The 14,273-nt window shown below is 42.4% G+C and overlaps 2 protein-coding genes across 2 annotated transcripts in view; both read right to left on the bottom strand.

Moving 5' to 3' along the window:
- plcxd3 (phosphatidylinositol-specific phospholipase C, X domain containing 3) overlaps positions 1-1,824 on the bottom strand; it is a 39,582-nt gene extending 37,758 nt beyond the window's left edge. The window contains exon 1 of the mRNA XM_036578144.1: positions 921-1,824. Coding sequence (XP_036434037.1) covers positions 921-1,023 — 103 coding nt within the window. The 5' untranslated portion in view covers positions 1,024-1,824. The remainder of the gene's footprint in view (positions 1-920) is intronic.
- A 647-nt stretch (positions 1,825-2,471) lies between these two features.
- Positions 2,472-14,273, bottom strand: part of oxct1a (3-oxoacid CoA transferase 1a) — an 81,415-nt gene continuing 69,613 nt past the window's right edge. Inside the window, exons 16-17 of the mRNA XM_036578143.1 lie at positions 5,112-5,213; positions 2,472-3,523 (exon numbers count right to left, since the gene is read on the bottom strand). Coding sequence (XP_036434036.1) covers positions 3,488-3,523; positions 5,112-5,213 — 138 coding nt within the window. The 3' untranslated portion in view covers positions 2,472-3,487. The remainder of the gene's footprint in view (positions 3,524-5,111; positions 5,214-14,273) is intronic.

The raw sequence follows: 14,273 nt of genomic DNA, 5'->3' as shown, positions 1-14,273 counted from the left end.
ACAGTTAAAAATGCCCCGATTTCACAGTGCAGTCCGTTTATCACCAACACCGGTCAGTTTTAATGACCGATGAGCAACTGAACATGCATTTGAACTGTTTTGGCAATGCAAAGTGGACAATAATAATAAGCCTTATGCTCACGCACTGCTGGTGATAAAATGACCACATGCTCTGGTTTCAGCATTATCTGGACAGCAGAGCGGCTAATGCGATGGAGAGGAAGCAGCAGCGGGTGGGATGGGCAGTTTACTGCACAGAGATGGTCAGGCTGACATGCACATTCAGGATCGTCAATAACACTGATCATCTTTTTTCATGATCCGATACTGAGCAGTACCATTCGACCACTTTCAAAAGTGAACATCAAACATCTAGTTATTATTATTATTATTATTATTATTATTATTATTATTACACTTAAAAAAAAAACATTCTCACCATTTTTGTAAGTATCGATACTTCAGTATTGATCCGCCCTTCCCTGATGCTCATGAGCACAGCAGCTTCGCAGCATGTTTATGTCTAATGCTGGTTCTTAATATATAATCTATTTTTATAATTAATCCCCATAAAGTGACAAATACAGTATGAAACCACGCTGTGCTCGTGCAACAAGTGTGCGGACCCATTTCCCTCGTGCTGCCTGTTCAGGATGCAAACCTTGATTTTTTTGCACTTATTTACACGCCGCAGCTCCGGGCTGCACATCACACCTGCACGCGCCTTTCACTAATCCGAGCGCTTAAATCAACAAAGCAGCTTCCAAAACAGCAGAAAAGCGCGCAAACCCGCCCAAACGCGCGCGGCGAGGCTTTTTCAGCACTCCAGCCGCGCGGCGAAGGAGCTCAAACGCAGCCCTGCAAGTCGGCAAAACGCTCGGCGTTCGGCGTGGCTCTCTCGCGCGCGCGCGCGCACTCACCCGGTATGGCGAGGTTGGTGAGCGGAACTGTGTGCAGGTTCTCCGGTAAAGTGGCCATCCAGTCCGCGTGCCGCAGCTCCGCTTTCCCCTGAGAGGAGGCCATGCTGCCGCGAGCCCAGAGCCCACACTGCCGCCGCGCGCTCCCGGAGACAACGCCGAGCCTTCGAGAGAATCACTCCGCTGAACCGACTCACCGCTAGTGAATCGGAGGAGCCGACTCTTTTCGCAGGTCCCAACTGATTCGCACTTTTTTTGTGTGCACGAGGTTCATGACCGTCTTGATGACAGAATAAAGTAAATGAAGATCATAATAACGCAGTTTATATTTTTATAAAACGTGTATGACGCAATGATTCAAATAATAACTAATTATTAAGCAACAATTATTTATATCGTATTATTTCATACATTGCTTTATAGGCTGGAGCACTCTAATAAAGTTGTAATTAAAAAATAATAATGTCATAAAATCAAAAAGTACCATGCATGACCGTTAAAGACTAAATAAACCCCAATTAATTTTTTTTACAATTTAACACCATACAGTTACAATATAAGATCCCATTTCAGAATACGATTCCTCTTTCTGTTGTTTGTTTATTCTGCCTTGCATGTGTGCGCGGTAAATAACTGTTTACAGAAGAGAAAACAGTTCACTAATCACCAATCACTAAATGTAAAGTCACTGTGTGGAAAGGAAATCAGAATGAAGTTGACTTGTGAATCAAATGAGTCGTTCGATTCATTTAAACGGAGAGACCGAAAGAATTGGTTCGGTAGAACTGAATAGACCGTCACTGTTCAGAGCGCTCGTAGCGCCACGCCCCCAAAACCACACACACACACACACACACACACACACACAGAGAGACACACACACACACACACACACACACACACACAGAGAGACACACACACACACACTTACCCCTAAAGCCCTGCGGTTACGATCAGATGAATCGATCCGATTGACCAGTTTGACTGATTCATTATGTAACAGCAGGAACCTCACGTAAACGTACACCCCCCCCCCACACCGCCCTTGATCCATCCTCAAAAATGAGTAACTCACGCTGTGACCACTTTATTAGACAAAAGACACACCCACACCTACTTCCACTCGCTGGCCACTTTATTAGAAACACCCCACCTACTTCCACTCGTTGGCCACTTTATTAGAAACACCCCCACCTACTTCCACTCGTTGGCCACTTTATTAGAAACACCCCCACCTACTTCCACTCGCTGGCCACTTTATTAGAAACACCCCCACCTACTTCCACTCGTTGGCCACTTTATTAGAAACACCCCCACCTACTTCCACTCGCTGGCCACTTTATTAGAAACACCCCACCTACTTCCACTCGTTGGCCACTTTATTAGAAACACCAACACCTACTTCCACTCGCTGGCCACTTTATTAGAAATGTCCCCTCCTACTTCCACTCAGTAGCCACTTTATTAGAAACACCCCCACCCAGTTCTGCTCTGTGGCCACTTTATTGGAAACACTAATAGGTGATACTGAAATGAGACACAGAAGCTCTTCCATCTGATGAGACACAAAATCTTTTATTATTTACAAAACAGAACTAAAGCGCTGATGTAAGTGAGGAATCAAAAGCTGCTGCTGCCGGTGTGTAAAATGGATTCATGCATAAAAGTCTGGCTGAAATCTGAGTGAACCGATCGGACGAGGAGGAAGAGATTCAGGTTTATAATGAACATGGAGAAGAATGAACCTTATCTGTTTATCTGGACACAATGTTTACCGTGTGCTCTACTGATGAGTCTCTGACACTGTAATCACTCTCTGACCTTTAGCTCTGCTCTGTATTCAGATCGTCTCACTGCAGAGCTCAGCTTCATACACACATTCAGAACCACACATTCTGGACGTTAATGTAATGTAGATCTCGGTCACTGCAAAACAACATGACACTGGCAAATAAAACCATCTTAATGTAGTCAAGATATCTAATATTTCTCATTTTGACTAACTGTAAGAATATTATAAGATTATTTAGATTGTCTAGACCATTTTCACCCTTTTTTAAAGGGCCGTTTCACTGAAAGTGAATTTTCTTTGTTTCGGTTTATTAATTCCATCTTTGTGATGCCACAAAAACCAACACATTTGCATATATCCACCCATTCAGCCTACAGCAGGTTAGCCCCGCCCATTCATGCTGAAATCACAAAGAGTCTTTCAGTCTGGGCTGCTTTTTGAACAAGGCAGCCAATCAGAACAGAGCTCATTTACATAATATGTTAGTCTTAAAGGCACAGTAATTAAAACAGTCTGTTTAATTGGATAAAGAGAGGCTGTAAAATGATCAAATAGAAATGAATTATGACTTTTAACCAAAACAATCTTATAATATTCTTACAACAATCTCAAAATGAGAAATATTAGATATTTGGACCAGATTTAAGATGGTTTTACTCACCAAAGTTAAATTTATTGCACTGCATTTTCCTGCAAGAGCGTTAAGTTGCTTGATGGCTGATTGTTTCTCGTCTTCTGAGTGAAATTCCGGAGATATCGGAGCGTTTCGGCTCCAGCGTCAGATCTGCTGCATTGGCTTTAAATTAGGAGAGACCTGTTTAAAAAGAGAGAAAACAAAACATTAAAACTTCTCCACTTCTGTGCTCGTTCTGAGTCTCGCAGGGGCAGACCTCGTAACCAGAACGTCTGGGGAGAACCGTGAGGAATTCTGGGCTAAATGTGGGAATGCAGACTTACTACAAACTGAGAGTGAAAATTCAGAACCAATCCAGCGCCTTGTGAAGGAGAAGCTCACAGTAGGGGGCGCTGGTGTGTTCGTCAACACTGTCCAATGTGCCGAAATTTTAATTTAAAATTACAAAAGTCTAAATTTTCAAATTTACAATGCGACAAATTTTCTCATTTCAAATATTTCACTTTCCGATGCACCAAAATTTGCACTGTTTGGATCACGGTTCCGATCCCAGTTTCAGAATCGTTACAGCCCTAGTTAGAATAAACCAAACTGAAAACACGGGGATTCCCTCTCCCCTCATACGGCAGATTAACAGAGTTTCACTAGCTGAGCTTGTGTGGTTACTGACTGAACTCGGTGTTAAAAAGAGTACAGAGCACAGGAATCTGGGGGCGGGGCTTACAGAGGGTATAACTTTTAGGGGCCAATTTCAGCAAAATCCAGCGCCAAGTCGTCCCCAGAAGCGTGTTCTTATTATTAGATTTGATCCTGTGAGACAACACTGTTCTATCAGAACCATCCTGAGATGTTCAACACTGTAATAAACACAACAAACAACTAATTTATTTACAAACAAAAGAAAAAAATGTGACGGTACTGTAATCTCCAAGCTCCGCCCACAAGTGGGTTCTTTGGCTGTAAATGTAGGTACTGTGATATAAACTGAGCCTGTTCTACAAACTTAACAAGGGTTCTTTGGTAAAGAAAATGATTCCGTATAGAACCATGAACACTCAAGGAACCCACTGCATTTTTAAAGGGTTCTTTGGACTGATGGAGAATGTATTGCATGCGGTTCTATGAAGAACCTTTTTGAAAAAGGTTCTATGTGGCACAAAATGGGTTCTTCTAGTGTTACGAGCTTTACATTGTAATAATAGCAGAACCTTTTCTGGTGCTGTATAGAACCCTTTTCAAAAAGGTTCTACATAGAACCATGAACACTCAAAGAACCATTTGCATGATTAAAGGATTCTTTCCATGGTGAAATGGTTCTTCAGACTGATGGAGAATGTGTTGCGTATGGTTCTATATAGCACCAAGAAGGGTTCTGCTATTGTTGCAAGCTTGACATCTTAACAGAGGAACTCTTTCTGGTGCTATATAGAACCCTTTTGAAAAAAGGTTCTATACAGAAACATCTACAGCACATTCTCTATCAATCTTAAGAACCCTTTCACAATGCAAAGAACCTTTGCATGATTAAAGGGTTCTTTGAGTGTTCCTGGTTCTATATAGAAACATTTTCAATACTAAAGAACCCTTGAAGAACCATCTTTTTAAGTGTGGACAGCTTCTCATTAGGTTTAATGGGATCTTGTATCTGCGTTCTGTAAACCTCACAACAGTACAAAAGAACACATTAGTGGGCGGAGCCTGGAGGAACTGTTCTACTTGTGAACAGAATTGGTGCTATTCACTACACTTCCCAGTATGCATCACTCACCTCAAAGTCTGCGCCTGTGCACTTCCTAATGTCATCTGGAGTTAACCCCTCCCACACTTCAATCAGGGTCAGGCCTTTGTTCCTGTCCACATCAAAGACGGCCTGGGGAGGACAAAAACAGCGTCCATCACAGACACGTCCCTCACCACCCCAGCGGTCACTCTTTCAGCTGGAACGTCATTGTTTTATATGAGGATGCGGATATTCAGGCTTCAAGAGGAGCTGTTTTTAGCTATGCTAATGAACTTTAGTCCATGTTTATAGATAACAGTGTCAGAATCTGCATAATCAAGTCTATTAAAGGGCTCATTTAAACCCCCAGGGAGCCGAAATCTGTGTTTCCTTCTCTGCAGGTTAATCTCGCCCTTGTGGGCCACGTCAGACACATACAGAGCATTTCCTGTGAACATCCACTGAACAGCTGATGTATTTCTCTTTCCTTTACTGTGTCGTATCTGTTTGTGCATGTAAACGTTCTACAGAGTCCCAAAGCTCAGCGTTCCCTCCAGAGGGAGAGACTCTCTCCCACAGAACCCACTGTTCTCCGCTGCCTGAAACGCCTCGTTGGAATTCCAGCCCTTTTTTTCCTTTGTTACAGGATGACATCATCTCGTAACACAGTCCTTACTGCCCGCCTCCAGGCCAGCTCCGCCCCCTCATGCAGCGCACAGCGGCTACTGGAGGAGGACTGATGCTGACCAGACTTTCAGGATCCACTCTGGATCAAACTGATCCAGCAGAACCGACGCCGCTGGAGAAACAGCCACAGTGGAGTTACAGCTGCTCAGGAGAGAAGGGTCTGTCTGCAGACTGCAGGACAGGGGCGGAACCTGGAGGGGGGAACAACTCTGGAGGCTGACCGATCAGAACAGAGTGGAAGAGCTGACCAATCAGAGCACACTGGGTTCATTGGGAGGCGGGGCTTAAAAACACAGGAGCTCAATCAGAGCGTTTCAGACAGAGGGGGAATAGATAATCATGAAAATGAATATAAAAATTAAATTATGAACACTAAAAATGAGAATAACAGGTCTGTGTTCTCCTACAGTCCCTCTGTGTTCTAATCAGAGACCCGTCTGTCTGATTATTCCTCCCCACTTTGCTCACACCATTGCAATTATTTCTGCTTTAGTGGTGTAGCAGGCTGGGACTGTTGGACGTCAATCAAGCACACTCATTAGAATATTAGGCCACGCCTAGATAGTTATCAGATCAGAATATTTAACATAACACTCAATGTTAGTATCATACAAACATTTTTGATGTTTTACACTGGGATTTTAATAACGATTTGAGGTCAGTGTGAGGTCAGAGACTCAGGCTTGAAGTTAGCATCATGCTAACTGGTGGGGTATAAGCTTTCATTACCTGTTAGCCACATTAGCCTCATAGCTCCAGTGCTAAAACTAAAGAAGCAAAACTTCAGGCGCCAAACATGTCTCAGCTGATACAATTGGGCGGTTTGATTTCTTGCTGAACTATCGCTTTAATTGTTATACTGCACTGCTTTTTAACAGAGCAGGATTGACTGGCTGTCTGATGCACTGTGAAAATGTCATTGCAGCTTTATAGCAGCTTTATAGCAGCTTTATAACTGCTGGTCTCATTTAAACGACACCAAACTGGCGCTTTAAGGGTTCTGTAAGTGTTTGAGCGAGTGCTAAAACGCTCTGCATGGTTCTTTAGCGCTTTTTTCCAGCCACTCCCTCCTGATTGAGTGGGTGGATGGAGCCTGAATAGCACCAAACAAGCGTCTTCCAAGATATTTCTCACAAATCATCTATTCAGCCTGCTTTAGCGAGCACACTCACACCGGCTCTCTTCATGGGCATCGCAGGGAACGTTTATTCTGGGAAAAAACGCTAAACAAATGGAGTCGAGCCACAGCAGTGTCAGTACTGTCTCCAGAGAAAGGGCTCAGGGAGATCTCCTCCAAACCAGCCAAGCACCAAAAACAACATCTAATAAAAGAGCCTGGCTTCAGAAAACAGCCGGTTCAAAGGAGACACCTGAGCCGAGGGAGCGGCCGGTTTAGCTTCCTTTAGCTCTCAGATCCAACCTGAACAGACGGACACAGAGGAACCCAAAGACTTTATACGCAAAGAAAAACCTTCAGCAGCACCACAAACCGCTTCCCCAGCACTGTGGGACTAAAGCATGCTGGGTAATGTGCTGTGTGCTCACCTCATGATTGAGTCACATAAACTGGGACGTTAAATTTAGTAATAAAAAAACATGCAGCAAAACTGCAAAATTCTACTGTATTCTACTGAATAAATATTCATATATGTTCAGTTTAGCCCCGCCCCTTCAGCCTACAGCAGTTTAGCCCCACCATTCAGCTACAGCAGTTTAGCTCCACCATTCAGCTACAGCAGTTTAGCCCCACCTATTCAGCTACAGCAGTTTAGCCCCACCATTCAGCTACAGCAGTTTAGCCCCACCCATTCAGCCTACAGCAGTTTAGCCCCACCTATTCAGCTACAGCAGTTTAGCTCCACCATTCAGCTACAGCAGTTTAGCTCCACCATTCAGTCTACAGCAGTTTAGCCCCACCCATTCAGTCTACAGCAGTTTAGCCCCACCTATTCAGCCTACAGCAGTTTAGCTCCACCATTCAGCTACAGCAGTTTAGCTCCACCATTCAGTCTACAGCAGTTTAGCCCCACCCATTCAGTCTACAGCAGTTTAGCTCCACCATTCAGTCTACAGCAGTTTAGCCCCACCCATTCAGCCTACAGCAGTTTAGCCCCACCATTCAGCTACAGCAGTTTAGCCCCACCATTCAGTCTACAGCAGTTTAGCCCCACCCATTCAGCTACAGCAGTTTAGCTCCACCATTCAGCTACAGCAGTTTAGCCCCACCATTCAGTCTACAGCAGTTTAGCCCCACCCATTCAGTCTACAGCAGTTTAGCTCCACCATTCAGCTGCAGCAGTTTAGCTCCACCATTCAGCTACAGCAGTTTAGCCCCACCATTCAGTCTACAGCAGTTTAGCCCCACCCATTCAGTCTACAGCAGTTTAGCTCCACCATTCAGCTACAGCAGTTTAGCCCCACCATTCAGTCTACAGCAGTTTAGCCCCACCCATTCAGTCTACAGCAGTTTAGCTCCACCATTCAGCTGCAGCAGTTTAGCTCCACCATTCAGCTACAGCAGTTTAGCTCCACCCATTCAGTCTACAGCAGTTTAGCCCCACCATTCAGTCTACAGCAGTTTAGCCCCACCATTCAGTCTACAACAGTTTAGCCCCACCATTCAGTCTACAGCAGTTTAGCCCCACCCATTCAGCTACAGCAGTTTAGCCCCACCATTCAGTCTACAGCAGTTTAGCTCCACCATTCAGCTACAGCAGTTTAGCTCCACCATTCAGTCTACAGCAGTTTAGCCCCACCATTCAGTCTACAGCAGTTTAGCCCCACCATTCAGTCTACAGCAGTTTAGCCCCACCATTCAGTCTACAGCAGTTTAGCTCCACCATTCAGCTACAGCAGTTTAGCTCCACCATTCAGTCTACAGCAGTTTAGCCCCACCATTCAGTCTACAGCAGTTTAGCCCCACCATTCAGTCTACAGCAGTTTAGCTCCACCCATTCAGCTACAGCAGTTTAGCCCCACCATTCAGTCTACAGCAGTTTAGCCCCACCCATTCAGCTACAGCAGTTTAGCTCCACCATTCAGCTACAGCAGTTTAGCTCAATTCAAATCTTAATAGTCATTAATAAACTATTAAACACTGGCTGAGCTGCTGTTTATTAGTCTGTTATTATAACATGATATCAAATCAATCTTAGTGTGAAGACGCCTTAAAGCAGAAACACAGTTCAGTCAGAAACCATCTCTCACTGCTGTCTAACTCGCCTCAGCACAGTGAGGAGAGCAGTAACTGAGCAGAGTCATCACCAACTCCTCAGCACACCCACCTCAAACTCCTGCCTGACTACTCTCCAAACACCACCACACACCTGACTGAAACACCTTTAACCATCCAAACACCACCACACACCTGACTCAAACCCCTTTAACCACCCAAACACCACCACATACCTGACTCAAACCCCTTTAACCACCCAAACACCACCACACACCTGACTCAAACCCCTTTAACCACCCAAACACCACCACATACCTGACTCAAACACCTTTAACCATCAAACACCACCACACACCTGACTGAAACACCTTTAACCATCCAAACACCACCACACACCTGACTCAAACCCCTTTAACCACCCAAACACCACCACACACCTGACTCAAACACCTTTAACCATCCAAACACCACCACACACCTGACTCAAACACCTTTAACCATCCGAACACCACCACACACCTGACTCAAACACCTTTAACCATCCAAACACCACACACCTGACTCAAACACCTTTAACCATCCAAACACCACCACACACCTGACTCAAACACCTTTAACCATCCAACCACCACACACCTGACTGAAACCCCTTTAACCATCCAAACACCACCACACACCTGACTCAAACACCTTTAACCATCCAAACACCACCACACACCTGACTCAAACACCTTTAACCATCCAAATACCACCACACACCTGACTCAAACCCCTTTAACCATCCAAACACCACCACACACACCTGACTGACACACCTTTAACCATCCAAACACCACCACACACCTGAATGAAACACCGTTAACCATCCAAACACCACCACACACCGGAATGAAACACCATTAACATCCAAACACCACCACACACCTGACTCAAACACCTTTAACCATTCAAACACCACCACACACCTGACTCAAACACCTTTAACCATCCAAACACCACCACATACCTGACTCAAACCCCTCTAACCATCCAAATACCACCGCACACACCTGACTGACATATCTTTAACCATCCAAACACCACCACACCTGAATGAAACACCTTTAACCATCCAAACACCACCACACACCTGAATCAAACACCTTTGACCATCCAAATACCACCACACACCTGACTGAAACACCTTTAACCATCCGAACACCACCACACACCTGACTCAAACACCTTTAACCATCCAAACACCACTACACACCTGACTCAAATACCTTTAACCATCCAAACACTACCACACACCTGAAACAAACACCTTTAACCATCCAAACACCACCACACACCTGAATCAAACACCGTTAACCATCCAAACACCACCACACACCGGAATGAAACACCATTAACATCCAAACACCACCACACACCTGACTCAAACACCTTTAACCATTCAAACACCACCACACACCTGACTCAAACACCTTTAACCATCCAAACACCACCACATACCTGACTCAAACCCCTCTAACCATCCAAATACCACCGCACACACCTGACTGACATATCTTTAACCATCCAAACACCACCACACCTGAATCAAACACCTTTGACCATCCAAATACCACCACACACCTGACTGAAACACCTTTAACCATCCAAACACCACCACACACCTGACTCAAACACCTTTAACCATCCAAACACCACTACACACCTGACTCAAATATCTTTAACCATCCAAACACCACTGTACACTACCCAAACATTATTTCCTAGGAATCAGTGGAGGCCGGTCAGTTAGTACAGCCCTGAATCAGAACAAACAGGGTGGGGCAGCACTCAGTCATTATGATAACTGCTGGAACAAACTCCCAGATGAGGTCAGATTTGCTCTGAGTGCCGCCATCAAGTCCAGTTTACAGATGTTCTTGTTTTCTTGTGCCTTTGTTCAGTACTGCACTTGTTTTTAATGTTTTTATTTTCTTATTTTTATTTTTTTATCTTATTTTATACTATTTGTTTTTTTTTATCATTACCCTTTAATTTTATATTTCATTTTATATTTTTAAGCCAGAAGCTTTATTATTAAATAATAAGCCATAAGTTTTATTATTAAATATTTGGTTTTTTTAGTTTTTCACTATTAAGCACTTTGTCTTTATTTTTTTCTTTTTGATGTTCCTTTTGTTTTTATTTATTTTATTTGTTTAAAGTACTGACTTGCCTTTGTGTATGAAACGTGCTGTATAAATATTTATGTGCTGTATTCATTATTATTCTAAAACTAGAATTTAACAGTGAAAATGATTAAACTGAGCCCTGAAAGAGGAGCAGATGAGAATTTTCTATCTGAACGTTTTTGTTTATGATGGGTCCATTTCAGTGATAAAATCACACCAAACCATCCGATAACTAAACGGCTCCATTAGTGCAGCCTCACCACACACACATTAACCTGCATTAGTAACCACACTTCCTGTTAGCGCCTGTATTAGCACTCAGCGTCTAAAGCCTCGCGTCCCACACGACTGATATTTATATCATCGTATTTTACACTGTACACACAATAACCATATAATATCACACTACATTCATAATAATCATAACAACAATGATTAAACTGATAAATCTAATATAAAATAGAATAGAGCTATTATTTCATCACTGTCTAAAGAAGAACATTCATCTCCATTTCTGTCATTTTTTTCTTTTTTCTACATAATTTGAGCTCAGCAGCTCTGTGTAAACCTCTGTGTAAACCTCTGTGTAAACCTCTGTGTAACCCTCTGTGTAAACCTCTGTGTAAACCTCTGTGTAAACCTCTGTGTAACCCTCTGTCTAAACCTCTGTGTAAACCTCTGTGTAAACCTCTGTGTAAACCCTCTGTGTAAACCTGTCTAAACCTCTGTGTAAACCTCTGTGTAAACCTGTGTAACCCTCTGTCTAAACCTCTGTGTAACCCTCTGTCTAAACCTCTGTGTAAACCTCTGTCTAAACCTCTGTGTAAACCTCTGTGTAAACCTCTGTCTAAACCTCTGTGTAAACCTCTGTCTAAACCTCTGTGTAAACCTCTGTGTAAACCCTCTGTGTAAACCTGTCTAAACCTCTGTGTAAACCTCTGTGTAAACCTGTGTAACCCTCTGTCTAAACCTCTGTGTAAACCTCTGTGTAACCCTCTGTCTAAACCTCTGTGTAAACCTGTGTAAACCTCTGTCTAAACCTCTGTGTAAACCTCTGTGTACACCTCTGTGTACACCTCTGTGTAAACCTCTGTCTAAACCTCTGTGTAAACCTCTGTGTAAACCTCTGTCTAAACCTCTGTGTAAACCTGTCTAAACATCTGTGTAAACCTCTGTGTAAACCTCTGTGTAAACCTGTCTAAACCTCTGTGTAAACCTCTGTGTAACCCTCTGTCTAAACCTCTGTGTAAACCTCTGTGTAAACCCTCTGTGTAAACCTCTGTGTAAACCTCTGTGTAAACCTCTGTGTAAACCTCTGTCTAAACCCTCTGTGTAAACCTCTGTGTAAACTGTGTAAACCTGTCTAAACCTCTGTGTAACCCTCTGTCTAAACCTCTGTGTAAACCTCTGTCTAAACCTCTGTGTAAACCTGTCTAAACATCTGTGTAAACCTCTGTGTAAACCTGTCTAAACCTCTGTGTAAACCTCTGTGTAAACCTGTCTAAACCTCTGTGTAAACCTGTCTAAACCTCTGTGTAAACCTCTGTGTAAACCTCTGTGTAAACCTGTCTAAACCTCTGTGTAAACCTGTCTAAACCTCTGTGTAAACGTCTGTGTAAACCTCTGTGTAAACCTCTGTGTAAACCTCTGTGTAAACCTGTGTAAACCTCTGTGTAAACCTGTCTAAACCTCTGTGTAAACCTCTGTGTAAACCTGTCTAAACCTCTGTGTAAACCTGTCTAAACCTCTGTGTAAACCTCTGTGTAAACCTGTCTAAACCTCTGTGTAAACCTGTCTAAACCTCTGTGTAAACCTGTCTAAACCTCTATGTAAACGTCTGTGTAAACCTCTGTGTAAACCTCTGTGTAAACCTCTGTGTAAACCTGTCTAAACCTCTGTGTAAACCTGTCTAAACCTCTGTGTAAACGTCTGTGTAAACCTCTGTGTAAACCCTCTCCTGTAAACTTACCATTTTGGAGATGCTTTGAACAGCATCAATTTAAAATAATAATAACCTTTATTTATACAGCACCTTTCATACATCGAGATGCAGCTCAAAGTGCTTTACATAAAACGTAAGAAGAAGACAAGTTTCAGAAAATAAAAACATACAGCAAAAAAACGTTATAAATAAAAATAAAAATAGTCCCATAAAATTATGAAATAGATGATAAAATAAATGATTAAGTAAATATAATAACATTACACAAAATAATATAAAACTAGAGAAGAGCTATGAAGCTATGAAGAGCTATCATTTACTATGAATATGTCTTTAAATAAAACTGTAATAAAACAGTTTCTACTAAACTCACTTTAAGTATGATAAATATGTATAGGTCAATAATGCTTTGACGACCACCTGAAAGCTCCAGCTGCTACACAGTGTAAACACTTTATGATAAACGAATCAATAGAAACGCTCCTAAATGATTCAATCATTAATTAACACACTTTAAAGGTGACTCTCTTCCTTCTCCAGTAAAGTTCTGAAGATTTGAGGCTTTGATACAACAGCAGTGCAGACAGACGGGGGGTTCATTCACTCTCATTACATCAATGATTCAATGACTGAACGACTCAGTGATTCAGTGAATGAGTGATTTAATGAGTGATTCAGTGATTAGATTGATATAATAAGTGATTCAGTGAATGAGTGATTTAATGAGTGATTCAGTGATTAGATTGATATAATAATTGATTCAGTGAATGAGTGATTTAATGAGTGATTCAGTGATTTGAGTGGTATAATAAGTGATTCAGTGAATAAATTAAAAAGATGATTCTATAAATGATTCAGTGAACAATTCTGTGAATGAGTAATTCAGTAAATTAATGGCTCAGTGGGTGATTCAGTGAATGAGTGATTCAATGAATGATTTAGTGAATGAATGACTGAGTGATTATGTGAATGAGTGATTTAATGAGCAATTCAGTGAATGAGTGATTTAATGAGTGATTCATTCAATGAATCATTCTGTGAGTGGTTCAGTGAACGCGTGATTAAAGGAGCCAGTGATTCAGTGTTTAAACTGTGTGTTGTGGTTTTTGTTGAGTTTTCAAGAATCGTTCAATTTAGATCACATTCCGTTTATTCAAATTAAATGATTATTTATTCAAAAATGTTTGATTTGTCCTGGGGGCGGGGCTACGTGTGATTACGCATTTTTAGGTTTAATC

The sequence above is a fragment of the Colossoma macropomum genome, unplaced genomic scaffold, assembly GCF_904425465.1.
Source record: "Colossoma macropomum unplaced genomic scaffold, Colossoma_macropomum, whole genome shotgun sequence".
In the NCBI taxonomy this organism is placed as follows: Eukaryota; Metazoa; Chordata; class Actinopteri; order Characiformes; family Serrasalmidae; genus Colossoma; species Colossoma macropomum.
This window is presented reverse-complemented; position numbering and strand designations above follow the sequence as displayed.